This window comes from Haemorhous mexicanus, chromosome 12 (assembly GCF_027477595.1).
Source record: "Haemorhous mexicanus isolate bHaeMex1 chromosome 12, bHaeMex1.pri, whole genome shotgun sequence".
NCBI lineage: Eukaryota > Metazoa > Chordata > Aves > Passeriformes > Fringillidae > Haemorhous > Haemorhous mexicanus.
In genome coordinates this window covers 9,137,497-9,165,381 of record NC_082352.1, presented here as the reverse complement: position 1 = coordinate 9,165,381, position 27,885 = coordinate 9,137,497, and the positions used below count along the sequence as shown (strand labels likewise).

At 40.7% G+C, this 27,885-nt stretch overlaps 1 protein-coding gene and 1 long non-coding RNA gene across 2 annotated transcripts; both read right to left on the bottom strand.

Annotated features, from left to right (window-relative positions):
* Positions 1-1,480: 1,480 nt before the first annotated feature.
* GPT2 (glutamic--pyruvic transaminase 2) lies at positions 1,481-27,885 on the bottom strand. Its single transcript, XM_059857041.1, has 11 exons — positions 27,164-27,885; positions 16,998-17,087; positions 15,418-15,526; positions 11,690-11,823; positions 9,536-9,779; positions 8,716-8,795; positions 8,021-8,157; positions 7,159-7,333; positions 6,572-6,727; positions 5,435-5,547; positions 1,481-4,186 (listed from the first exon to the last, which is right to left on the bottom strand). The coding sequence occupies exons 1-11, from the start codon at positions 27,488-27,490 to the stop codon at positions 4,096-4,098; spliced, it is 1,656 nt and encodes a 551-aa protein (XP_059713024.1). The 5' UTR covers positions 27,491-27,885; the 3' UTR covers positions 1,481-4,095.
* LOC132332597 (uncharacterized) lies at positions 25,061-27,153 on the bottom strand. Its single transcript, XR_009487944.1, has 2 exons — positions 26,549-27,153; positions 25,061-26,449 (listed from the first exon to the last, which is right to left on the bottom strand). It is a non-coding gene; the product is annotated as an uncharacterized LOC132332597 (long non-coding RNA).

Sequence of the window (27,885 nt, the reverse complement as noted above, 5' to 3'; positions counted from 1 at the left end):
TGGGCAGGTTCTCTCTCGAACATAAACACACACCCAGAGAAATGAATTGCGCTGTTTGGAGCCGCCCCGGGCACTCAGGAGCTGCGCTGGAGCAGGTGAGCGTTTCCATGCCCAGGGACTGTGACTGCAGCCGGGGTGCCCAGGGCTGGGCCAGGCGGTGCTCGGCTCCCCCAGGTGCTGGGAAGGCTCTGTGCTCCACAGGAAGGGCCCTGTTCCACAGCTCAGCTTTGGGTTTAGCAAAACGACACTAAATTACTGCTGTTCAGTGTGCAGAGCATGCAGGGTTTCAGAGCCAACCAAGGGAACAACCTGCTCTGTCCAGTGCAAATGGTTACAGCTCGTGCAAATTCTGATCAGGTGAAGACAGGATTTAACAAAAACGTAGCAACAGGGAACATTAGAAAGGCGTGGCTACACCAAGTATTGAATATATAAAAATATTCAAATCCATATCATTAAAAATAGAGTTCCATTAAGAAACTTATCTTGCATGTATCTAAATTAAAATAAGTAATACTAGAGGTATTATTGTATCTTGGGTTTTGTACAAATTTGAGCAAGGAACTGTGCAAAAAGGCATTTCAATAACACTTTAAAACACTAGTGGGTTTGACATTGTGTATATGGATGCTGCAAGCTCTCTGAAGTGAGTAGCTTTTTCTGTTATCATGTGCATCTGGCACATCTCCTTGAGCCAGATGGGACAGACTATGTCATTCAAAAAGAGCTGTAAAAAATCTGACTGACAATTCCTAATATAAGTATTTTGTATCAAACAATTTTCTTGTTTGTAAAACAAACAATGTACTCCACTTCCCACCCCCCCCCCCCCCCCCAAAAAACCCTTCCAGACAAATAGACAAGTGTTTCTGTTCTAGAAAACACTCAAAATCCTGACATAAAGAAAAGAATATCCAGCTTTTGGTAATTCTAGCATATGCATATATGTTTACAGAAGCAGGACTAGTTTCCTTTTCCCTAAATTTCGTTTACTTTGAAATTACCAAACAAACACCACTAAAGTAATTCTGAGGTGTCACTGCAAAAAGACTAGATAGTGCTGCTCTGTAATTTTAATCTCCTACAAGCCATGTAAGAAGTTTTTTAAAAAGGGAACTGACAACACCTCACCAAAGCTTTCAGGACACAGCTGATCAGCCTCAGCTGCCTGGCTGATCCTCTCTGTGAAGAAAGAAGTCTGGCTTGCTTGACTCCTGGTTACAACTCCTTACATTGGAGAATTAATTATGAGCATGAAATTGCCTAAGACCATCTCTATGTACAGTTCTGATCTTGTAGGGAATAGTTTTGTGGTAATGAGTTGGACAAATGTCAAGTCCATAAACTGGAGTGATGCAGAAATTAATGATCTGGTACATGGGTATTAAATATTAGTAAATATTGGTTTGAACATGGGATTAAATGTGTCATAGTGCAATCCAGCTGGTGTTGTTCCAGTGACATAGAAAATGGAGAAGTATTACCATTTTTATAACATGTGCTTTATTATTTGGAAGTCTCATACATCTGAAGTACTGTCATAAGGAGCACCTGGAGGAAGATCAAACCTAGAAGCATGCATTTGAAAGGAAGAATTGTCTGTTATTAATGAAATATTTCAAAGACATGGAAAACAAGCCTTTTTGTACAGGATTGTTCCACAAAAATGCACATTAACCTTATCACAATACATACAAATATTGTGGATGGACAATAGAAATCACCATCCTTCCATATGAGATGCATCAAGAATAAATTGTTATCCCTTATAATGTCAGAAACAGAAAAGGCACCATAATAGAATGTTTAGAAAAAACTCAGTTTATGCCATTATATTTTGATTCAAAAGTGTAAGAATTACTGTCCCGACTTAAAACAAAAAGCCTTTCACACCTGTAAATTATCATTATAAACTTGTAAACCTTTACATTTTTTTCCAGAAGTATCAGGTGCAAATGCAAGGCAAATATAAAATCTATTGACTTATTAGATTACAAATACTACCCCATGAAAAAGCTGTAGTTACAAAAATATAAAAAATATTCTAACTCCCATTGTTAGATCTTAGTTTCAATCTACACTGCATTAAGAGTCCAAAGCCAGATCTGATTTGGACACATTCCTAGAGTAGGAAAGTGCTGTTTGTCTCATTCTCACATCATTATTCTGACCTCCTCCCACGGTTTTGCTTTCTGGGTTTGTTTTATTTGTTAGTGCATTTTAAGGATGCCAAGTGGTGGGTGCTGGCAGGTTGTATTTTTCAATGGATGGTAGCAGCATAAGTGCTCTCAGCGTGCTCTCCTCCCCGAAGTGCACTGCTCTGAGAAGAAAAAGGTCATTTTTTTCTCCAATCCTCCACAGTAGCTTTGTGTAGCAGCCATGCCATTTTCATCTATAACCTGTGATCCCTGGCAGGTGATTGAGAGGAATAAATTCTTCTCATGGGCCTCAGTAAGGAGCTCTGAGAAGCTCAGCCACTGCTAATGCTGGGTCATAGACAGGGGCTGCTGTGGCAAGGACAGTTACTGGCAGCATCCCATCTTCCTCACATGAGAAATTGGCACAGGTTTATCTGGATGGTGTTTCTCTAGCCCTTAGCTTTAGTAAGCTGGTTTAGCACCAGCTACAACAGCAGCCTCACAAAGTGCCAGTAGACATTAAAATGAGTTTACTTCTAAATAATAACTTAAAATAAATGACTAGATTGAATGTGATATTCTTGATGAATAAACTCTGTAACAGCTGAGCCTAAGCCTGACAAATGCTAATGCTTTCACATCTGAATACTGAAAGCTCTGTTCCTTTAGCCCTTTATCAGAGCTAGCAGAAGGTGTCCAGCTTCCAGCTCTAGAGAAACAGAAGCTGTCCTTTGTTTTGCAGGGAAGCTGGCAGAGATTAGTGGAGTCACTCAGCTGTACTCCTAGATAGCCACCTTGTTCAGCTGGGCTTTGAGAAGCACTCAGGATTGTTCAGACAGCAGCAGAACTGTGGAAGATTTAAGTGTCAGCTGTACTTTCATTATCTTTATGCTTGGTGTAAGACTTTTTCCTTTAAATACCTTCCTCTTCATTAGGAATCCACCCCAGCATTTCTCCTGGTAACAACATGTCAGTCCTTGCAAGTTCCAGCTGGATTTTGGCCAGCTCCAGGGGCTGTGTGATGTTTCCAAGCAAATGCTCCCCACAGACAGAGCAGTTCTGAAAGGGTTGTGTTTTACCCTACTTGAAAGGATTGACTGTACTCACATCTGCTTCGAGACACTAACTGACTCTGTTCCATGTGTATAAAAGATGTGGGCTAGCAGGAGACTCCTGGAATTGTTATGGCAGGAAGTGTTCAGTGCTCTTATGCTGGGATCATGTGTTGAATAGCACAGGAAGAAGAAGATTGTATTCCTTATTATGTTTCAGTTTCATAAAAATATTGTTCAAGTAGACACCGCGTTCACTCCTCTGATCAAAACTGTATATTCCATTCCAGCTGTGCTGGGATGGCAGAATTTCTTTTCAGCAGAATTTCAAAGGTATGTGCACACATCTGCTGAAGATTTTTTTAAATAAGTGTGCTGTCCCTACATGCTTGATCAGGTTTGGAGAACACTTCACACTCAACAACAAAACCAACAAAAATTAAACCAAGCAATACCTATAATGTAGGAGTTTTGATTTTTGTTTAGTAGAATATTAAGATGGGAAAGAAATTCCTATCTAAACAATTGAGCTTGGCATTTCTGTTTTGTAAAAAAACCCACATGACAGTAGTAATTTTAATGAGCAATTCCCTTCCCCAACCTATTGAGTCAAAAGTTCACAAATGTAACTTTCAATCAAGGCACAAAAACATTTACTGACTCTTTCTTCTCACCGCTTTCTTCACATTCTCCCCATTCCCCTTAAAAAAAAACTTGGTGTAACAATGTCTTCTACACCAGACATAACTTTAATAGTCCAATAAGTTGTAGCAGTATCTCAGTCTGGTTCTGTCTATTTTGAATTTTGTTAAACTAGATAAACAGCACATTCTCAGCACATCATTGTTCATTGTCTGCATTTGCCTTGAAGGGGAGGGGATGGGAGGGGAAAAGCCACAGTAGTTTCATGCATATTTTTCAAGAAACTTTATGTGGAAGTCTTTCATTTTCTCCAGTAGGATCTTCAGCTTCTCTACTGGAGGAAGAATGGTCATTCTGAAAAATAATATTTAAAGAAATAAAAAAACCCCAGCCCATATTATCTTTAGAACCACCTAAACTGAGATCTTTGCACAGATCTTGATTTATCTCAAGGCACAGCGAGTAACATGTTAAGTTTAACATCTTTTTGATGTTATTCTCTCTTTTTTTTGCATTTGTACTTTAATTGAACTATACTATTAAACTACAGCAATTTTTTTCTATTGGTTAGAATACAGGAATTCAAGAACTGTTATTTTCATTTGAGTGGTGTAGAAGATTATCAGTAAGAAATAACAGCAGCTCAGTTTCCACCGTTGGGCATTTATGCCAAATTATACCCAGTCTTCTGAGCTTTGAAAGTTGTCAATTATGAGTAAATGTGCATTTTTTCTTTAATTAAAATCTGAATTCAGAAGCATTAAAACAATGCAACTTCCCATTCTGCAGGTTTTAGTCCCTTTTTCCCTTCTTCTGCACACCCTGAAAATCCCATGGGGTGTGGATGCCAGGCTGCTGGCAAGAGCTACAGAACACAATGGCTTTCCCACACTGGTGCAGGAATGGACTCTAGGTTTTCCCTGGAGCTGTATGCACCCAGGGATCTGACCCAGCTGGCTGTGCTGCACACCTGCCAAGGCTAAAGATACCCTGTGCTTTGTGGCTTCACACACAGAAACAACACAGCACAGGGTGAGGAAGACTGAATTCCGTGCTAACTTCTAGCTATCAGTGGCTTGCCTGGAGCAAAGTTCTGTTTATTGCAAGCAAAAGCAACAGTTTTGTTATTAGAATATTTAGTTCAACATCTTGTTTTGGTTAAGTTATACAAAGTGTTTAAGGAGCAGATTTATAGGGAAGATACTGCATTTTTTGGTACAGTTTCTCCATATGGAAACACAGCTTAAGCCCCGCCTCCCCCCAAAAGAATACAGGGCAATTTTTGTAATTCCAGAGCCAACTTTAAAATTAAAGTCTAAACTATTACTATTGTATGTATTCCTGGAGAAGGCATTTCAAATGCCAGTATGTAAAAACAGAATAACATTATGCCAGCAAGCTGTGAAAACACCATAAAAACTTGTATAGCTCATCTAGCAGACCAGGTCTTTGACCTTGCTGTCAGTCCACAGAAACTGTCCAGTGGAAACTGAGACAACATAAACTGAAATAAAAATCCTTGCATTTAATCAGAAGAGAAAGAACTGGGATGATACTTTGCTTACTACTACTAATTTGCTTTTAAAAAACCAGAAACTGTACCTGAAATGGTAGGTTCCTTCTCTCTGGCCAAATCCACTTCCAGGTACAACACATATTCCAGTCTCTTCCAGAAGTTTCATGCAATAGAACATATCAGGTGCCATTTTATGAGCCTAAGGGAATGGATGCCTTGGAATTATTGAAGTCAAAATATTCCTAATATATAGAATTTCATTATTGCTTTTTTTTCCCCCTGAAACTTAATGTTACATTATTAGTTTCTTATTCAATTTACTAAGGAAGATGAGGAACAAATGCTAATGGGGCAGGTCACACTGAATTAACTAACAGTACTTCATGGAGGAACAGGGCTGAAGAACTTACACAAAAGCTCACTTCAAAAGAAAGGGTTTAGGTAATTTTGTTATTCCCCTTGACTTGCTTGTAACTTTTGTCAGAAGTCTAAAAGTTGTACTTGGAAAAATCTAAGGCACTGACATTTGATAAGATTAAATTAAATTGAGAACTGTGTGTTCCAGTTCTGTTGGCAGTTACTATTTTTTTCCCTCAGAATAATCTGCTGCCTAGGAAGTCCCTTGATTAATAACTATGAGAGGTTCTTAAATATGTACAGGTTATATACCTAATCAAATAAGCAGCTGAAAAACAGCCCTATTTTTGTCCTCAGCTGTACCAATAAAATTCCCTTTACAAAATGAATATTACGAATTAGGTTTCAGAGCTCTACTTAGGAACAGAAAGACTTATCATTTATGAACATAGGTTACTGTCCAAAAGGCAAAAAGGTGGAATTTGTAAGGAAGCCTCCAGCCCTCTTTCCCATTCCTGGTGAATGGGGCTTCTCTTGTAGGATCAGTAGCACACTGCCACTCACACATGCTGGTCCCCTCAACCCAGGCATGGGCAGCAATTTGGAACTGCACAGGGCCAGCTACTTGTGTGACTTAAACACCAAGATCCTTGGGAACACTCTCAGCCTGGGAGCCTTGCACTGGGATGAAATGATCTGTTCTCTTTTCCTCTCTGCAAATAAAGGCCGTGTTATATTTAAGATCATACACAGCCCAGGAAATACTGCTTTTGTACTCCATCTCTGGAATCAAAGTTCATCACTAGAAGTGGCAGGCACAGGTGAGAGGAGGTTAAAATGGATTGGTGTAAGAATGACTGACTGACCTTTGCTTCCTCAATGGCTTTGGAAGGAATAAAGATCCGAGGGAAAGCGTACATAGCTCCTTGAAGGGGGTTGCAGTGAACTCCTGGGATCTTGTTAAACATGTCTTCTGTTAGTTTGGCTTTTTTGGCAAGATTGTTCAAAACAGATTCCTTCTCCTGTTTAAAAGGAAGGTGTTCAGTTGGACACATTTCAAGTAGCAATAAAAACACCAGGAGAAATGATGATGTTTCAAAAGGCCTTCCCCAAATGAAACACTGGTAGGGCTTTGCTGAGCTGTTAGAGCAAACAATGTTCCAGATTCCAGTTGTGCTCTTAAAAACAGCAGTGCAAAAAGGCTTTAGCAGGGTACAATTACAGTGATGCAGGCAATAACCTGCAGAAGTCTTTAACTGTGTGCTCTCTTTTTACAGTCTTCTTCCTCAGCATCCACTCCTGGCTCTTTTTAGAGATCATCTTAATTGAACCTTTGATTTGACTTGATAGGAGAAACAAAAGAAGACTCTTTGGTCTCTGTGCATAATCTGAGTTCCCAATATTTAGGATAGGTTTGTGACATGCACAAAAGAACAAGCATGTTATTGCTGACCTTTATGAACTGTGCATAAGATTCTTCTCCAGGTACTGGAGGATTCACCACAATATCCATGGCTGCTTGTCCTGAGACTGGAGGGCAAAGGCGAACAGAAAGCAGCTTAACCAGCTGTCCTTTGATTTCTGGGTGCAAGTTTATGACCTCCATGTAACCTCCTCTGTAGCCACATCTGTGACAAAGTGAACAGAAGAGATTGGTTAACTTCAAGTCTGTAAATACAACAAAACAATGAAAATGATTGCAGAAGTGGAAAGACAATTGATGAGAATCTCACAATTGGTAAGATACAGCTTGTTGAAACAGCTGCCACGCTGACATGGTTTAAGATGGAGCTGCATGCCATGTCATTAAGTCCTAGTATCCCATACAGAGATAAAGGTGGACATGCTGCTTCCCTGGTAGGAAAGTTAACAATTAACATGGATCTTTAATCTTCAGGACAAGAGCATATGGCTGTAGCAGCATACTTGTAATCAAAAAATTATTTTTCTTCCATGTCCTCCTCCCCAAAAAAACCAAACCCAAACATTTGTAATATCCCAGTGATTATTGAGCTGTTCCCTTGAATGTTGGAGGCCAATTTTCCTTTATCACAGATCCAGATTGGGACTGTACGATTTCACCTTTGTGGGACTGAGGCATTAGGTGTCTGAAATAAATATGCTTATTATTTGGTACTTTAAAAACCACTGAGTTAATCCATTACTCTGTGCTTGTTTTTCTTTTCTTAATAGTCTTTAGTTAAAATTAATAGAGGATTAATTATGGTGGATTACCTTCAGGTCAGTAATATGAAAGCGCTGTCCCACCAGATTAATGAGGAAGATGAAATAAAAAAAAACTAAATCAGACTTACTCGCCCATGTATCCCTTAGAGGTGGAGTGAAAAGAGGCCAGCTCAACATTGTTATAGTACTCGGGTCCCATCTCATACAGAATCTTTTTGAAAGAATGAAACTGGCATCCTTCAGAGTACACATTGTCCTGGTAAACCTGAACAGTCAGAAGACATTAATGTGCTCTGTTCCCCCAACTAAGGATAAAACATGGCCTTTTAGAGAGGCAGATCTGAACTGAAGAAACAGTCCTGACACTCAAAACTTCAAAGCTGTTAGAAGACACAAGGTTCTTTGTTAAGTCATAGTCACTGTAATGATACTTTTGATCTGATGTGACCACAGTTAAAGGCTGGGCCTTTGGAGAACAGTGAGCTTCTTTGGATGATTTAACCTTTACTTGTATGTTTGAATTGATTTTCCTTCCGTTTCTTCCATTTGAAGTGGTCTGAGCACCACGTAGGTTTTTGGGTCTGTTGCAGCAAAGTTCTTCCTTGTGTCCCCTACACTTTCTCTCTAGTTCAAACTCAGATCAAGCCACCTGTAATACTGATCCTTTGACTTTAAGAATCTTGCATGTCCCTTCGTGTCTTAATATGATAACAGAGAGTCTGTTCCCTGTACTTTAAAAATACCACTACCACACATGGAACAAAATTGTACCTCATATGAGTACCCTTAGCTGTGCTTTTGAGAGAACAGATTATTTCATTACCTCATCAGCCAGAAGAAAAAGTTTTTCTTCCCACGCAAAGTGTATCACATCTTCAATGCACTTTCTGCTTTGCACCTGTCCTGTAGTTTGATTTTTAAAGCAAGAAGAAAGTTAGTGCAGTGTACACATACAAATCTTTTCCCCCACACCTACTTAGATTACTGACTTTTCAAGAAGATATCCCTCTTCCTCAGAAAAGTGCTATTGAACTTTAGAATTCAGTTCACTAAATATGAAATTAAGGAGCACTTTTGGAAGAATTATGGTACAAGGTAACTTAGTCCATCTCAAGCAAAGGGAGTGTGAGATACACTACTCAATCAAGGACTTATTGAGAGTACTCTTTGTACAGCTAAGCATTGTAAATGCTCCCATGCATGATGGTTAGGAGGGAGCTAGCTTCTCACCAATCAACCTCAACTACTCAAAAAGCTAAATTCTGAGGGAGGCTTGCCACTGAGTTCTGAGTTTTTACAGTCATTGCCTCTCACAAGCCAAGAGGCTACAGGCCATGCCAGAAGCAAGATCTTTCCTAAAGACCAAAAGTGACTGAAAGTCATTCCACAAGTCTGGAAAACTTCAGTGGAAGCAGCGGCTTCAAATGGGATCCTGTGAAGTGAATCTGCTCCCTCCTTTCTGGAGTTCCAGGACACTGAAAATATGTTTCTAAAAGTAAAGTCTGTCCTACTTAGAGCACTGATCTCTGGAATTCAGCTCAACATATTTGATATGTACTTAGGATTTGCCTACAATGTCAAATGAATGAAAAAGGAAAGCAAATGGTCCTAAAACCCTTTCATTAAAGAAAATTCCTACAGACCTGTGGGATTGCCAGGGTTGATGACACAGAGGACTTTTGGATTGCAATATGCCCTAGCTTCATTCAAGGCACGGCGAAGTTCGTCCACATTTAGAGCCCAGCAATTTTCTTCATCCAAATAGTAGTTCACCTGGATAGCATCCAGTTCAGAGATGGCTGCTGAGTATAAGGGATACTGGGGAATATGAATCATCACTCCTGTTCGAGATTTGCCCCATCCTGAGATCAGGATCTTTAAAATTGCCTGGGGGAAAAGTAGGAATTAAAAACAATAAAAAAGGTCATGCACTGGAATTAATAATATTCTCTGGAATCAGTTATTAAACTTCCTAAAAAAGTGTAGAGTTAAGGTGGATTTCTGTCCTAGAAGCAGATAGTCAAAGAGAGTTATTTATTTCAAGTTGTTACTGGCTGAGTGAGGATGGTCTAAGCTTAATGGAATCCTCTCATGTCACAACTTCCAAAGATCATGCCTGATCATCTGCAAAATTTAGGAAAAACATTCTGAGCACAAGGCTAGAGGGCAAGTTGGAAACAGGAATATCAAGATCACTATTTTTTTGCTGTGCCCTGTTGTAAGCAAAGAAGCTTCAGCTAGTTCTTGCTTATTGCCTTACATTCATTTTATCTCATTAACCACAAGAGACCAATAAATAAAACCAGAAATTAGAGCTGGGGCCTGTGCAGATTCTCCCTTGGAACAGAGAAACCTGTTTTACATCAGGAGCAATTATGTTTTCATTTTCAAGTAACAGAACAGACCAAAGTCTGCATGTCTTGGGATGGAAATAGAGTCATATGTAGCTTATGCCCAGAAGATACAGGCAGAAAGGTAATGTTTGTGCTAAGGTCAGTCCAGACAATTTCCTTGTGCCCATTGTCTGTGTGATGTGGAGGCTTTTTATGTGTGAATTAAATAAAACAGCATACAAGGGGCAGGAAGCAGAGAGATTTCTTGCCTTTATAACCACGAGAGAACTCTGAAGTACAGGTGCAATCAAAGCAAGCATCCTTATCAGCATGTAATTGGCATCTAAACCCAAAAATATCTTTTCTCTCAGCAGCAGTATCCTTTAGTTTCTTTGTGGTTCTAGTACAAAATCTGCTTTCTGTGCCTCTCATCACATACTCAGCTGCTAAGCTAATGATTTATAATCAACATAATTTTGTACCCACCACGAGTTTAAAAATACCAAGCATCCGAAACATATAATCAGGACCAAATGTATATTTAAAAACTCCTTAACACTCTCTCTCCCCTGAGGTGTGAAACAATAGCTGTTTTATCTTTAGAAGGGCCAAAGAATGAGACTCATAGTGCTGGCTTTAGATCAGTGGTGAAATCAAATCGGCATGGTGCAGATCAGCTGTGCTGCGCTGCCATTCCTGACAAGCTGCCAGTGCCAGAAACTCTGGAAAGCCAATTGACTGCAGAGCTCTGGAGAGCTGCTCCTGCCGGATCGCTGTCATTCTGAGCTCTGCCACTAGATGTCCTTTAAAGAAGCACCTTCCCCAACACGCTGCCAAAGGCTGCCTTCGTGAGAGCCAAACTGCTGCTGCACTGTCAGTAAATGCGTCTGTGTAAAGGAGCAGTCCGATAGAGACTGGGATTCCTGTCTTAACTGAGGGCCACCTTTGAACCTTGGTTAAACCCAAAACCTGGAGTTTTCCTCAAACAAACTAAAATACACAAACAGAAATCTTTGGGATTTTCACTGGCACTGATCTGCACTAGCAGGGTTTACTTGGAAGAAGAGTTGAGAGTTCTCACCTCTGAGGTTCATTCCCTCTTCCCTCTTCCACTGACTGACACCCTCTAATCTCAACCACTGAGAACAACCACTATTTAGTCTGAATGCATTGAATCTTCTAAATTTATATTTAGGCACCTGTAGCTCATTTCAAATTACCTCTACAGAAAGGTACAACTTAATGTATACCAAGAGACTTTGCACCCACTTCTTAGCTGGCTCCTGACATTCACACAGGGGGTTCACTGGTTTGTTCACAGGACTGGATATTCATTGAATGTGGCTTCCTTGTCTGCCAGATCAAACTCACAGGACTTGGTGAGACCAGAGGTTCAACAGGGATCTGTATTTGCAGAGGTAACAGTTTGTACCAAGAAGGAGCAGGTTTCATTTGAACACTTACAGAAATGCCATCGCTTGCCCCAGTGGTGAGGTAAATGTTATCTGGATCTGCAGGAACCCCTCCATCTCTTCTTTCAATATATGAAGCAACATCCTCACGGATGCAATTTATACCTTGACTGGAAGTGTAGGATCCTGTGAAAAATACAAAATGAGATGAGAATTGAGTGCAATGGACATCAGATTTTCTGTTACTAGCAAAACTCCTGAGCTGGTATTGGATTGGAGTAGTTTGTATTTATGAGCCATATTTATATGGATCCCCAGGATGGGTTTGGGTTTTTTTCCATGGAGTAAGAAAGAGAGCTGGTTTGTTCATAGAGCAAAAGAATTAATTTGGAAGTAAACAAATACAATAAGCATCACTAAAATATAAAAATAACATAGTGGATTGGTAAAAAGAGTGATTTCAAGCCTATTTTGCAAACTGGGACAGCAATCCCATTTTTACTATCTTTCAGTTGCTTGCTTTGTGTTGGAAGCACTCCTGAATGTAAACAAACTCCTATTTAAGTAATGGGAACAAGGAACAGAGGTAACATGTACAATAGAAAGTAATTTCTTTTAATCCATGATAAATATAAGGGTTTTATTTGCAACATGAAAATAACATATCATTTTCTCCCACAGTCTGAAACCAAAAAAATCCTAAACTGCTTCTCTCCTTCCCCCACAGCATCTCCCACAACCACTTTTCAGCAGAAATGTCTAGAATCTCCCCAATCTCATGTGCAGTTTACAGAGTGCAGCTAATAATCATAAAATGAGATGTTAGATGCCTGTGAGCATCACTGCTGAGAATGTGCAACAAACAAAGAGTCAAAATAAACCTAGGTCAAGGTGAGGAATGAATTCAAGCTATGAAGCCTAAGACTGATGGACAAAGAAGTGACAAGTGTACATCTATTTTAGAACACTGTCAGGAAGCTGCAGAATCTTCTTTGCTTGTTGGGTGGAGTGGAATAATTATGCCTGACTTAACTCTTATCACTCTGTTATCTGCTAGTAGTCTACCTGGTAGAACTTCTGTGAAAGCATGATTTAAAAAGACAAAGAACTTTTGCAAGCACTGCACAATTACATGGGATAAAATGGTGATTCAGGGCACAAAGTGCCCTGATGTCCTAAGCACTTACTTTTACAGGATTAGAAGTTATATTGGATCTGTACACGGGTCTTTGACCGCAGCCAGGAGAATGCTGTTAAAGGACTAAGCTGTCCTTCTGTCTTGTGCTCCACTGGGTGCCAAGTCCTACCACTCTGAGGACACACAGAACATTTACTTGCCCTGTACTTCTACACTTACTTGTACTCAGTTGATGGCTTTGACTAGAACCCATGTTTGCACTGTGGGATGCAAATAAATAAACCCAACCAAAAAAGCTGCATATATTATGTATTTCTATATATAGAGGGATGTCTCAAATGCCTGGAAAGATATTCCAGTTATCCCACGTGCAAAGTGGTGTCAGTAGAATCCCAGAATGTCTGGACACAAGGGAAGTTGAGGACTCATCTGAGCTTTCACACATGGCCTGGGAGGAGCGAGGCTCAAAACCACGAGTAGGGTTTTGCCAAATGATGTTCATTGGAAGTGAGGGCATTCTAGTTCATTTCCAGAGGAAATTTCATATTTATATTAACTTTACAATTAACACCTTTAAATAGGCTGGTATAGATATGGGTGCAACACTTCAAATGGCTTTGAGCAAAGGTAGTGATTTCACCTTTGTGTTGGATTGACAAATTTGTTAAAAAATAAGGTTTTGAACACAACACAGCGGGGCCAGTTTTTCATCTTTGTTTTTTCACAAGAAAGGCAATTTCTCCTTCTCAGCCATGAAGAGAATAGCAGTAAGTTGTCAGACTACCAACAAAGTGATAGGGGTGACTTCCATTCAGCTGCACATCCCTGTGCCTCTGGCTGCGTGTTTTGGGAGGCTGAACAGAGGCTGATGAGCTCCAGAGGCCAAGAGGAGGGGCTGACACACCTTACTGGAGCCAGGGAGGGTGGAGAGGGGGCAGAAACCAGTACAGCACATCAGTAAAGTCTACAGAGGTTTTAGTTGGCAGGAATTTTGAGGTACCGTTGTTCTTGGCATAAATAATTTCAAAATTAAAAAACATTTAGACTCCAGAACCCAAATTTAGCTACTGAAATGAACAGTGTGTATTCAGAATTATCATCTTATTTGAATACTGCAATTGTTTCAGTCCTCCTTCCTCAGAATCTACTGAGCTAACAGAAATTATGGGAAATGTGTAATCTTCTGAAAAAAGGAACTTTTTTCCGAAATATTATGCAAGACTGAATTCTTTACAACATGGGGCTGTGGTGTCCCATGCCACCATGCCCTTAAGGGGAAGGGAGCACCAAGGGGCCAAGACTGCTCAGTCTGAGAACTCCTTTCACATCCCTAAATTAGACAATCACTACACAGAAAGACTGAGTCAAAATTCAAATGTATCCCCAGTAACTCCTATGTGCCAACAGTACCATGTGGATTTATTGTTCCAAAGTAAGAGAGGAAAGGGATCCATTGAGCTAGATGAACTTCTCAGTTTTGAAAATGTGTTTTTAATGGTCTACATTAAAAGACAAACCAATACAAAGAAGGTGAAGATAAAACACATTCTGTATTAGGCTGTGTTGTCAAGCTTGAAATACTGCTAATGCAATCATTGTTTATGTTTTGTTTATTTTATTAGGTTTTGTTTATTTTTATTAAGTTTCATAGCACCTACTCTCAAAATATACCAGTGCAAATAGGCACTGCAATCACAAAGATTAAGAAATATGCCAGTTACTGTAACAAGTCCTCTGAAATGTCACTGTTTGCCTACTTGAAAGAAGGTAAGTGTGCCAGATTCTTTGCTGCACGCAGCAGCTGTAGCAGTATCTGCAGAGTAGAAATTCTCATGGCATTTGCCAGGTACAGGTAGGGAGCACAGTCACTAGATGAGAAAGAAATTGTCTCTTCCATTTCCTTTCTAATGAATTTGCAAAGTTTGTACTTATGTGGATATGACATATGCACTCTTGTAGGAACAGTGGTTGAAGCACAGAGCTCTGTAGTTCTTTCAAGAGTTATTTTACCTTGGAGAAAATAGAGCTTTGACACCTTTAGTGAAAACTATCTCAGCAAGGTAAAAGACTTTCAGCAGTGTAGCTTTCCTTTTGTAGAGGATTATCACCTTGGTACCTGAGTTTCTGATACCCACAAAACATACTTGAGCTGATGATTCAAAATTAAGATCCAGGAGTGTGCCCTGGATCAGCTGATATGGACATACATTGTTTTTTGACACCAGCATTACAGGGACAGTGGGCTCCTTGGCGAGAAACAACTGGAGAAGGTGAAAACTGTAAAACCCTCCACCTAGTCTTTGTAGGAGACATAGAGCCCTGGATGAGGAGATGTCATACCAACAGAACAGAGCCTCATTAGTACTCTCTGCCAATTTCCTGGTACAAAAGCCCTCAGCATTCCCTTTAGAGTTATGCCTAGATGTTATTGTGGCAAGGGCTCCAGAGATGCATAACCCTCACCCTCTCCTCTGGGACAAGTCCCACCAAAAATTCACACCATTGGTCACCACCTGCAGGTCACACTGCAAACCTGCCCCCACCAGCTGCAGATACTGAACCACCTGTGTTGTTTCTAACACCAGAACAGCTGCAGATACTGAACCACCTGTGTTGTTCCTAACACCAGAACAGAGCCTTACCTAAGCTGTTTCCTCCACAGCCCTGCAAGATCCGCCTGGCGCGCTTTTTGGCGTCTTCCGGAAAGCTCGGGCTGTCCAGCAGGTTTGGGTATGTACACAGGGCCACTACCTGCAGTGCCAAGAACATGTCAATTGGCCACTTGGCAGTGGTCAGTTTAAGTTGGTGATATTATGTTAACTTTCCTTGGAAATGAAGATCACAAATACTGGCTAATTTAAAATATGGGTTATTGATGACGAGTTTGCAGTTGGTTTTTTTTTAAGGGTTATTCTCACAGAAGAGAAAAATCTTATCAGGTTCCAAGTTAAGCTGATAAAAACAGTTCTAGAATTATTAACTATTTGTATTACAGACAGTGAAGATTCCAGGTGAGCTAAGCATAGTGCAAACACAGTAAAGCACAGTTAACTATTGCTATGTTATCTCTAAGCAGCTCTGTCCTCCACTCTTTGTCTATCACTAGCTCACTTTTATTGACAAGAAATCAAGATTTCAAACATGGAGCAGAACTGAGAAATATAATCAAATTTTGAAGTCATAATGGCATTTTCTAATAATCCTTCCCCAAAACAACTTCTAGTTCTTACTGATTTGAATTCATGGGAAATATTTAATTAAAAAAAGAAGTGGTCATATAGAACATAGTAAAAGTAGAAACACAACCAGCAGAATTAAGTTAATGAAGGAATGTAAGACACAAAGAATTGAGAAGTCTCTCTTGAGATCAGCTTAATTTATTCCAGTCTCTCTCATTTTTATGCTTAAATGGTGTAATCTGGACAGGCTGTTGTCATCTTGTGGGACAATGACAATGAAATAATCCATGTGTGCACACAGTCATGGGGAGAAAGGATTTCCCATTTTATTTCATAACATTGGAATAACCTGTAATACATTTGAATAATTTATAAGAAGCTCAGGTCTCCCTAGTTTGCTGCATAGCTCAATTTTATAATCTCATCACTTGGACCCTCAGCTAGATAAGGCTTCATTTTGTCCTGGAACTCTCTGAATTTACATTATTATAGACAGAGGAGTTTACATGAGGGTGTGAGAGATGCTCAGTAAATAAGACAATACTCATTTTAATCTTTTGTTTTAGGAATAATATACAAATATGAATTCTGTTGTAATCTTTCCTAAAAGTTAATCTACCAATTAGTTTGCCCAGAGGTAAAATGTGCAAAATGAGACACAGTACAAGTAGTTGAACCAAGCTACATGCAGATTTCAAAGTATTCTCTCAGATGAAGAAAGGCTTTTGTTTTTTTCTTTAAAGAGAACCACTTCCTTTCTTGAAGAGTATTATTGATAATGAATGTGCTGACTGATAACACAGAAGTTGCAGGAAAAAGTGTGGGTGGGGAATGATATGGAAACTAAGGAAAGCTACTGTGTTAAAAGAGGCCAACCAGCAAACAATAGGACTTTGGCTCAGAAATGAACATTTAAAATTCTTTACAAAAGAACTATTTTAAGTCTAATTGCATCTAGGGAATGAATTGTAGTAATACCTATATCAGACAGCTTCAAGGCATTCTAATAAAAAATGAATAATAATATTTTATAGTGGCCTTACCTGACGGAGGAAGGTGATTGGTCTCTGTCCCATTGCATGTGCATCTCCAATGTTGGCTTTAATCACTTCAGTAAAAGGTTTTTTGATTCCCTAGAAAGGGATCATTCAGAATGTTTTGTTAGGGCTGTAGTAGAAGATTCTTTTTTAGCATTTGTCTTGTGGTTGTAACTAAACAGTGCCTGATCTCAGAACAGCTAAAATGTTTAATGTAAAGCTTAATGCATTTCTTATACAACACTGCCAGGAAATCTTAAATGCTTTACAGAAATGTTGTTGACTGTGACACATTTTTAAATGATAGGATGGCTTTTATTTTTCTGCTAGCTGGAAGTAAGAGACTGACTTGGCTGGAAACTACGTATTGAAGTAGAAAAGATGGAAAATAAGGCATTTTGAGTTGTCAGTATTAGAGCAACTTCTTTGAGACACCCAAGGGAGGGATGGATCAGTCAAGAAGCTAAAAGGACTTGAGGATATTTGAGAAACCACCAATAAAAGAAACCTCAAGACCTTTACTTCTTTGAGAGTGAAAACAGTAAAGATACATCTTGCTTATTTATTTTATACTTGGAATTAGTATTCCTTGTATGATGACCCCACTTTTCCATGTAGAGATGTTTCACAAAATATATCATAGTGAGCCTCTGTATGATAAACAGAAGTGCTAAAGAATCACCATGAATATTTAAAAGCTTCCTAGTCTCCAAAATCTGAACAGACAGCCGTTTTTCCTGTGAGAAACTGAATACATCATGAGAGCACAGGGAAAGTAGTTAATGAATGTTGATTAGCAATCACAGCTCTTTAAAAAGCAAAATAAAATAAGGGCATAAAAAGGCAAGGCACTGACTGACTGAAAAAACCACCAGTGGTTTAAATAAAAAAGATTAACTGAAAGTAAAGGCCAACATTACAAGAAGAAGTGAGAGAGGCAATAATAAATTTAGAGTTGTTCTAATGTATATTTTAGAGGTAGTAGGGAAGCATCCTAACAGTGACAGAATTGTCCCGTGGACTATGGAACTGCAAAATCAGACTGATTCATTTTCTGTAGAAAATGACCTATAATAACTTGCTCTGGGTATGGACTCAGAAAGCCCCTTCCTGGTCCATGTATTTACAGCCAATTACTGCATCTGGATATGGAATATGTAGCTGGCAAGCCTTAACTAATTTCTGCTTTTCCACCACTGACTGGGGTGTTGGACTTCAATGACAGACCAGAACCCAGATGTGGAAATAACAGTAACACGGGTAGTCACCAGGGATACAGATTCCCAGGTATGCCAAGATTTGGAGGTTCAAGGCTGCACAATCCCCAGTACCCCAATGGATGGATCCAGTCCATCATATATCTGAGAGCCCTTGGGGATTTTCTTTTAAAATTAAATATGTAGTTAGAAATGGCATTAGGACCAGACAATTGAGCTTACATGATCCTGATTGAAAAAGGTCAATTTTATATGGCCTTACATTTAGCAGCAATTGAAAAAAAAAAAGCTCACTTAATTGAAAGTGACACACTGAGTCCATCAAGTCATTTGCTTTTATGCTTGTTGATCTAAGTGAGCCCCCAAATTAAGAGCTGCATTTCAGCTCTAAATAAAAAATTAGAAATAGGGATGCCAGATAGACATTACACTTATCTGAGGCTGAAGTTTAGTAATTTATGAGTAATGTAAACAGCTAAAAGTGTGTGCTCTTCAAGCTATCTGGGGTCCACTGACAGCAAAACACTGTTTCATTCTAATCACAAATAAGTAGGAAGAGAAAGGTGCATGCAGAGGAAGAACAAATTCAATTTGCTTGAAATGAAGAAAAATTCCCATGTATTTTGGTTGTATTTGGTCCTTACAGCAAACTGAATCAGTTTCACTAGATTTGCAAAGTAATACAAATCTGTTAAGGAATATGGATGATATTTTCTTTGCCTAAAGTTAGGCAGGCTGAGAAAATAACAACATGAAATAGAAATGCTCAGATTTATTAGATTAAAACCAAAACAAACCAACTCCCTAATACTAGAAATACCTTACATTAGACTAATTATATTTTTTTACTCACAAACACTATTGTGCTCTGCAATGTAAAAAAAACCTGCTTCTTTGGTTAGTGAAATGCTGAAAGGTACCTGGCATTTCATAATGTACTTTTGGAGTTGGCACAGCCTTTAAAACAAAGGTAACAGACCTCTTTGGTGCCTGTGTCACGCTTATCATAAATAATGTTGGAGCTTATTAGCACTGATGCCATTTATATCTTTACTAGGGCCACACTCAGTGGTTTTGCCATCACTGCAAGAATCATCACCTATTCCAAAAACCTCACACTGCCTTTGCTTCTCAAATGATGGATCTGGAACAAATAGCAAACCATACACAATAGTTCTCACACCATCAATTCTGGTTAGAGAAGGAATGCTGTGTTTTCTTTGTGGTAAGTTCACAGTTCCCACGTGGGCTTAAAGCCCCATGGTTCTCTTGACTAATTTGTAATTCTTGGTCTCAGCTACAAGAACTGTTGTCTTTTTGGTTTTTCAAAAGAGAAATGCTTTTAAATAACTGGAGTCTTTTCCTTCCCTGACAACAAGTTAATATCAGCTTTAGAACTGTCTTCATGAGACTTGCTATATCCTCTCCTAGTGAAATCTATACAAAAATTGCTATGGCCACTTAGTATTTTTCTGTTACTTGATTTACAGTCTCTCTATGGAAAAAAAAAAGGAGTATCAGAAGTTGCTCAGATTTAGTTTAGAACAAAAACATCTAAACAAGTTCTTAAAATAAAAATCTAAAAAAGTTCTTTAGAGCAAAAAGTCCCATCTTACCATTTCAAAAAGAAGGAAGAGAAAACAACAACAGGCAAGAACAAGTGCCGAATGTTAATGGGTCAAAGTCTCAGAGCAGGGCTATCAGAAGCTGGCAGCAAGGGGAGTCTAGACAGTGCCTGAGACTCTGCAGATGGGCTCAAGGCAGAATTCTGCTCAGACCCTTTGGAAAGCAGCATCAGTCACCAGCTACTTGTGTCAAGGCTGCTCCTGTGGTGATGGGGTAGGTATCCAAGGGGAGGGTTATGACAAATACTTTTTGGAAGGTCTGTGGAGAGATCTGTATGAAAGGAGGAAATGTGAATGTGATGATGATAACCTCAGTATCAAACTGTAGAGCAGCAGGAAAAGGGCTGCAACGGGTCATAGATTTATTTCATTGCAGAAAGCTAAGCAGTCTTTAACTGTGTCAGCAACACACCTGAGCTGAGACAAGTTATGTCCCTGCAAACCAAGGAACACACAGGAGGAACAGGAACTGGCCACTGGAGTTGTTTTGCTCTCCTCTAGGGATGCCCCAGCACACTTGGAGTCCCATGGCCTCCCTCTGTCTGCAAGGTGTGCTCCACAGGCAGCCTGGCTGCACTGAAGCAGGCAGAGCTTTGAAAAAGGGAAGCTTGCATAACAGGAGCTCTAATAACAAACTCGTGAGCAGTAAGTTCCAGATTGATTCTCCTGCCTTGTGAAGAGGGTATAAACCACATCAAGGAGGAGAAGAAATGCCCAGCCCTACAAAACAAGCTCTGCTCCAGCCTCCTGCCTTTGGCGGCACCTCACGCTGTGCTCACAACGTGATTCAGCTTCAGCTCGGAACAAGGCCAGGCTCCTGCCACTCCTCTGACAGTGTCACCAAACAGATCCATGATAGTAGCCCTTTTTTAAAGCTGTAGAAGTCATCTTTCACCTCCACATGTAAAAGAGAAAATATAAAAACATGTATTGTCTTTTAGTGGCCATCTTCTGGATAATGACAGGATTTTAATGGAATAAAAGACTCTTCCAGGATTTGGAATATGCTCTTTGGAAATTACTTCCTTCAACTGTTACTTCTGTCTCTCTGCTCTTTTTAGAAACCTGATGCGTCTTTTAAGAAACCTGATGAAACCTGAAGCAAGCCAGACACAATTATTCTAACAACTAAATAGCAATTATTCTAACAACTAAAGGTTGGGAGGAGGGATTTTTATTCATGAATTAGAATTAATTTGCAGGAAGTCAGTATAAATCTTTATGCAGTTAGCTAGGTTTGGGTAACTTTCCTCTTCCCCTAGACATCCCCAGAGCCTCAGGAAACCTACCAGGAAAGGAGAACAGTATGAAATGATGAGCTGTCTCTCAAGGAGAGAGTCATGATGGAAGAAGTGTTGGGAGAATTACTTGATCAAAGAAGCAATGTGATGCCAGAACATACAGCCCCCCAAAGAAGGACCATGAGGGCAATGCCCTGCCAGGAGCTGCTTCGTCTCTTAGGAGTTTTAGTGCACCTGGAGGTTCCCTTTACAAAGGTACCATTGACAGTGCTGGCAAACTGCAAAATACCACCGTGCCCAGAAAGAGTAAAGAATGGTACAAACTGACCCAACACTGTCTTTGTTAAATCTTCAGCAAATTTCAAAGGAAAACCATCACTCTGGAGAGAGTATGTGTGGATTTGATAATGGCAATAGGAAAGAATTGAAAAGAGCTCCCTTGAGGAGGCCATGAAAATGTGAGCTGCTTTTAATCCCAGAAGAGAGCCGTGGTATTACAGCTATTTCTGAATTTCAGAATTTGCCTGCTCCTGGCTGCTCCCAATTGATTCATTTTCATCACCACTGCTTTGTGCCTCCTCTTGATGGTTATCAGGCAACAACATCACACTAAGAAGCACTGTACTATTTCCTTGAGACTGCTTTTGCTGTGACTTGCACAAACAAGCTCTACAATCAGAGCTGGCAAACCCAAACATTTCAGCATAGCTGAGGTCTACGCTGTAGTAGCCAAGTTACTTGTTTGCTTTTTTTCTCTCCTCCTCTCAAGAGGCCATGAAAGCACTGCCCAGAGGCCCTTAACTAATAGGGACCTGAAGACCTGAATTAGCATTCCAATCTTTTTATTAGAACAGCTTACAGCAGAAAAATAAACCTGACCTGCTTACCATGGAGTAAGGCTTTGAGTTTGTATTATGCTTGTGTAATTCAAGCTGACATGAGCTGTTTGGGGAGGAAGGAGAAGGCAAATTCTGGATTTTGACTTAAAATGGCAGTGATGACTTGCATGCCCCTCATATCACATGAGAATGTCAGCGGGGCTGACCATTAATTGGCAGATCTGATTCAGAGATTACAGAACAGGACTTATCCCCAGGTTACTTTTTCCTGACACATTGATCTAAGTGGATATGCATTCAGAATTTTTGCCTATATAGATAAACCACTAGATTTCATAACAGAATTAAATGACAGAATTAAAATAATGCTCATTAGAAAGTGATTAGACATTAAGACCCTCTTAACTTGGAAAGTTACTGGAAAAGGTCTATTTTAGAATAAATTTTGCTAATGTATTCAACCAGAAAATATCAAAAACTGGATTCTGTGGGTTGTGAGCTTCTGAAAATATGATTTTGGTAATTGTGCTCTTGAAACCAGTTTTCTTTCACCTTCATCTGCAGTCATTTTTGGCATCTTAAAAACCATGGGTTTTACTAGAGGTTCACTTATATATGCAACATGTACAGACAACTGAGGAACAACAGTTCTGTCTTAATGAGGTCAGATGCTCTTGCCTGGAAGATACTTCCTTCGTGTGCACACAGTCACGTATTCAAAGCAGAAAATTATAGGATGGTAATTTAGGCTTAACATCTTTCATTACTGGGTGTACCAGTCAATCTTGTCTCTTTTTCTTGACATGTTAAATTATATTTCTGCATGTCATTGTCTAAATTGTGTTTTATCTTTCCAAAACTCTTAGGGACACAGTCAACTCACATTTACAATTAAGGCTGGATTCTAAGTCAGATATTTTCTATTCAATTTAAAAGTCTGATGAATTAGTGAGGGGAAAAAAAAACCTTGACAGTATTTTAATCAAAATACTTTAGCAGAAGCAGCCTGAGATTTCAGTTACTAAAGTAGAAGGATTTTGGTAGTTTTATTGTTTAAACAGCAATGTAGGGAGTGAACAAATGGCCTGAATAAACCTGAAACAGGAACCTATTTGCAATAGTTATGCAAATGAAAAGCGTGGGCACAGGAGATGAATGCACAACCCTTTTGCTGTAAAGGTAACAGAAAAATAGGGCCTTCGGTGTATAGAAACTGTATAATGCCAGTGAAGGCCCATGGCTCCAGGCCCAGGGCTGGGATGTGTTACCCACCTGTGCTATCTGAAGGAACTCCCTATATGCTACCCATATATCCCTGCACACCTTCCCTCTCCTCTTTCTACCCTACAATTCTCTTTCAGTAGCTTGAGAGTTTGGAAGGACCTTGTGTGCCTTATACTGGCCAGGCCCTGCTTCCAATGTCACCTGAGCTGACCTGTGGATCCTGAAATGCTGTTTGATATGCACACACTTTGCAAGGAGATGTCAGGCAGCTTAACATAACACAGAACTTGACATCATGTAAAACCCAATCAGGAATTGGGGAGAAAAGGAGTGTATCAGTGAAATGTCAGAGTAACAGATATGGAGGGATTTTCCATAACAAGGTCAGTAAAAATTAGCATGAATGCAAAGTAACAAATCAGGTATGTGTCCTACCTCTGTAAAGATAAGTTAGTTTGTCATTACTGATTAGGTAAAGAGAAGGGCTCTTCTCAGACCTTGCTTTATTCTTGCACTGAATTTGTATTCAGGAGCAAATTTCTAGTCTGAAATGTAAGTCAATACTTGATACAGTGACCATTTGTTAGCAAGTCTAAACAAAGGGGGTAGAAAAAAGGTCTTATTTGATAGTGTTCTCTTTAGAGTGTAATCATTTATTAAAATATGCCTGTCCTCTAGCTTTAAAAAGTTGCCAAAAACACCAAGGAAAAGGGTTGGAATTAGTTATTTCTGTCATCTTAGTAAGTCAGAATCAGCTGATTGCTACCAATAGCAAAGAGAAAGAGAAAAAGGGTTTTTTTCACTTTCAAAGAATGACACAATTTCAAAATTATGAAAAAAAGACTCAGGAAAGTAATCCAATCACTGATTTTGCATGAAGATTTCCATCTTGAAAGACTTAATATAGATCAAACCCCTGATTTTCCACCTAGATGAATACAGGACACAAGCCAAGAAAACTTGTGAAATCCAGGTACAGCACACCTGTATTGGGCAATCAATCTTAATCTGCTTTAATTGAGTATTGTACTAGTCACTTACATTGGCTTAGTCCCAGGCACAAGAACTAAAACTAATGCCTCACTTTTATTTGTTCTTTTAAGGAACATTATAGCCCTTCAGTTGTCCAGTCAGAGACTTCTTAAGTAACATTTCAGTCCTTATTTCTGTGTGCACTGAGGAGTTACAGCTCCTGTTGTGATCATTTGCAGTTAATACAGAGGAGCAGCAAGTGCCACAGAGAATAACAGAGGAGCTGCTCTTTGGGATCTGAGACAGCAGAACCAACCTCAAGGAAGAGGAAAGCTTAACACTGTGCAAACAGCTTCAAATTTTATAGTCTCCATTACAGATCTATGAGTATTAACAAGCATGAAGAGTAACCAAATAGAACCAAGTTTAAACAGGGAGAGCCTCTATCACATCTGATTATATACAATGGCTGCATTTAGGGTGCTTCTAGTTCAGAAACAAATTACCTAAAGGCATCTGGGCAGAAGAGGATAAATGCAGATTTACTGCCATTGCTTCACCCCTGCCTGTTCTTGTTACCCCCAGCCACTGCAGTGCTTCCACCTCATACCAGGGAGCCTGTGCTCTCCTGCCTGTGCAAAGCTCCTTCCCCATCAGGTGTGGAGGATTGTTATGGGGCAATTCTTGCTGTTAGTGAAGAGTGGCCGTGGATCTAGAGATGCTGTGGGGCATCTCCTTCCTCTTCCCTGAAGTGGCAACCACTTCAGCCTCTTCCCTTTATCCAGCAGTGTTAATTCTGCTGGCAGTGTTTGGCCTAACCCTGTGAGCTAAGGTTGGGAGGGATGGAAAAAGCTGTACAGCTTGATAGAAAGGAAACAAAGAAGTGCCAGTGATGTGTGAGCTCTCAGAATTAAATTTCAGACACACACACACACAAAATAGACAATTAGATAACCTAAAATACTTTACTTGTAAGGAACCTCGGTATTACTCAACACTTTAGCAGACAGCTTGGTTAAACAAGAGAATGAATAACAGTATTTTTCTCAGAAAAGCAAAGAGGAATGAGTAACTTGAGAAGTGTGGAAGCAAGTAAAGGATTTTTACTGAAGTTGATTAGTGCTCTCTGCAGATACACTGTCTCAACTTTTGCAGTAATTTTGTCCTCTTTCCCTGGCAGCTGGGAGGTTTGTTTGCCTTACTTGTGTTAAAGCATAGTCACCTCTAGGAATGCTGGTAGCCATTATCAATGGCAAACATTATTTCATGAGACTGGTTCCAGGAAAAAAAAAAAATTAAATGGAAAACGCCACATAAGTAAGCACAGCACTAAACTGACATAAAAATCTTTTAATAAAGCAATTGCCAATGATTTCCTGTTATAGTTTTTCAAAAGTGCACAGTAGATTATTCTTTCTGCCAGTGATTCAGCTGGTAACTGAAGTAAGCAGGGGAGCTGGGAGGAGTTTGTGAAGGGCCTTTTATATTTGTTTTGTCAAGTAATATCTCCTGCTCTGTGATGTTAACTTGAAAACAAACATACTCAGTGAGAACACTGGAGGATTTTATACTCTGGAAAATGCATCCACTAGGGAACCTAGTTGCATAAACACAATGACACCTTTATAAACAAGTTTTAAGGCAAAAATCAAAACAGATGTTCCAAAATTAATTCCTCATTACCACTCTGAAGTTTTAAAGTGAAATTATAAAATAAAAAGGAAGCTATTTGTAATAATTATTGAGTTAGACATAAATAGTTGATGCATATACTACAGTGAACTGAAAACATGCTTCACCTTCTAAAACAAGGGGAAGCAAGTAACATTAAGACCAGAGAATTACCAGTTTACTCTCATGGTTAGAATTGCTGTTCATGATTTTGTTCAAAGCACTTTACATGAACTAATGAAAATGGTCTTGCAGTACCTGCAATAAGGTATTAGAAAGACTCTCTAAAGCAGTGACAGCATGGAATAATATCTAAAATTATAGAAAAACTACTCTGCCAGATGCTTCATCAAAACAAAAAATAAGTGTGTCCTTGTGATGAGAGGGGAAGCTGTGATTTGAACAGCAGAGGCAAAAAGCCAAGCCTGTATTGCTAAGGGTTTTTTATTATCTTTTGTTTCAATACTCGAGGAATAAGAAAGAAATATCAAGAGCAAAATATAAGCACTGACTGATTTGGATGCTTTATTTAGCACACACTGGCCCAGACCCTTAGGATCCACTTAATTATCTCATCCGCCAAAGAGAACCAACCACCTACAACTTTGGGTAGCGTTACAGAGTGCTTGTGCTCTGAAGATTTGTCCTCGGGCACCTCAACTTCTGCAACTAAAAAAAAGGAGCACATTATCGGTGACCTCCTTGGAGGACCCAGAGCAGCGCTGGGTGAGGCTGCGGAGCAGTGCCGGGAGAGCCGGGCCAGCTCACCTGTCAGGAGCCCGGTGCCTCCCTGCCCCGGCCAAGGCAGGATCTCTCAAATCCTCACCAACGACCTAAACGCTCTATCAGTATGATGAAAGCTGGTCACTCACCCCCTTGTATAAGACAAAGGACACGGGATTGCAGCAAAGGGTCAAAGTGGCCGGAGAAATGTAAACACTGCTTTATGGGGGTGTCCCGTATCTGCCTTAGGCAGCCAGTGACACCAGATAAACAGTAGCCGGCCGGAGGGTTCCTTTGTTTCGTGCTCTGCCGCCTCCCGTGGGAAGGGGCGCGGGGCCGGGGGTGCCGCAGCGGAGCGGGGCCAGGGCCGGGCAGAGCGCGTCCGGCCACGGCTCGGGGCAGCAGAGGGATGGGGAAAACGCTGCTGTGCTCCGAGAGTTTTTAACTCGGTAGGAAGCCCTGCAGCGGCACTCGTGGTGCCTCCCGCTTTCCCGAGGCTTCCACGGGGTCACGTCTCAGCCCCGCGGGGTGTCACGTCCCCGCCGAGCCCCGCGACATCCCCAGCCGGGAGCGGCGGCGGAGGAGCGCCCGGGGCAGAGCCGGTGCGGCTGCGGGGAGCGCCCTGCCCTGTCCTGCCCCGCCCCGCCGCCCCTGCCTCACCTTCCGCAGCTCCTTCTCGATCTCCCCGGCTTTCAGAACGATGGGGCCGCGCACCGCGTATTCCACCGCCTTCACTTGCGGGTTCATGGACTCCAGCGTCAGGATCTTCTCCCTGCTCGCCTTCTCGTTGATCTTCACGGCGGAGGCCTTGGCAGCGCTGCTCCAGCGCACCGTCCCCTCCCGCCGGGGACCCCGCGGCTGCCGCCCGGCCGCCAGCGAAGCGGCGCAGCGCAGAGCCATGTCCGTCCTTCCGCCCCGGCAGCCCCCCGGCCCGCGGCCGCACAGCCGTGCCGCAGCTTGCCTGGCAACCAAGAGAAACCGATGCATGGTCGTTCGGGTAGCTCCCAAAACCAGATGAAGGATACAAGTGCTGGGGATCGGTGTATTTTGTAGTCGGAACCGGGCGCTAGTCAGATGCAGGCGAGCAGGAGGTGCGGTCAGGAGAAATGCCGAAGAGCTGGCACAGTTACACGTACGCGCTCGATCCTCTCATGTCCAGATCCCGCAAACTTAACTGCAATGGATACAACTGATCTTGCAGTGTTGCGATGCCACCACAGGAGCAGAATTAGAAATAGAAACCACCATTACATTCGAATAGCGCTACAGCCTCCTGCCCGACAGAAGTGCCCGCGCTAGTGCTCTGGAAGAGTCCCGGGCAAACCCATCCTTTTCCCAGCCGGCGCTGGCCCCGGCCCCGGGGCGTGCTAAGGTGTGATTGC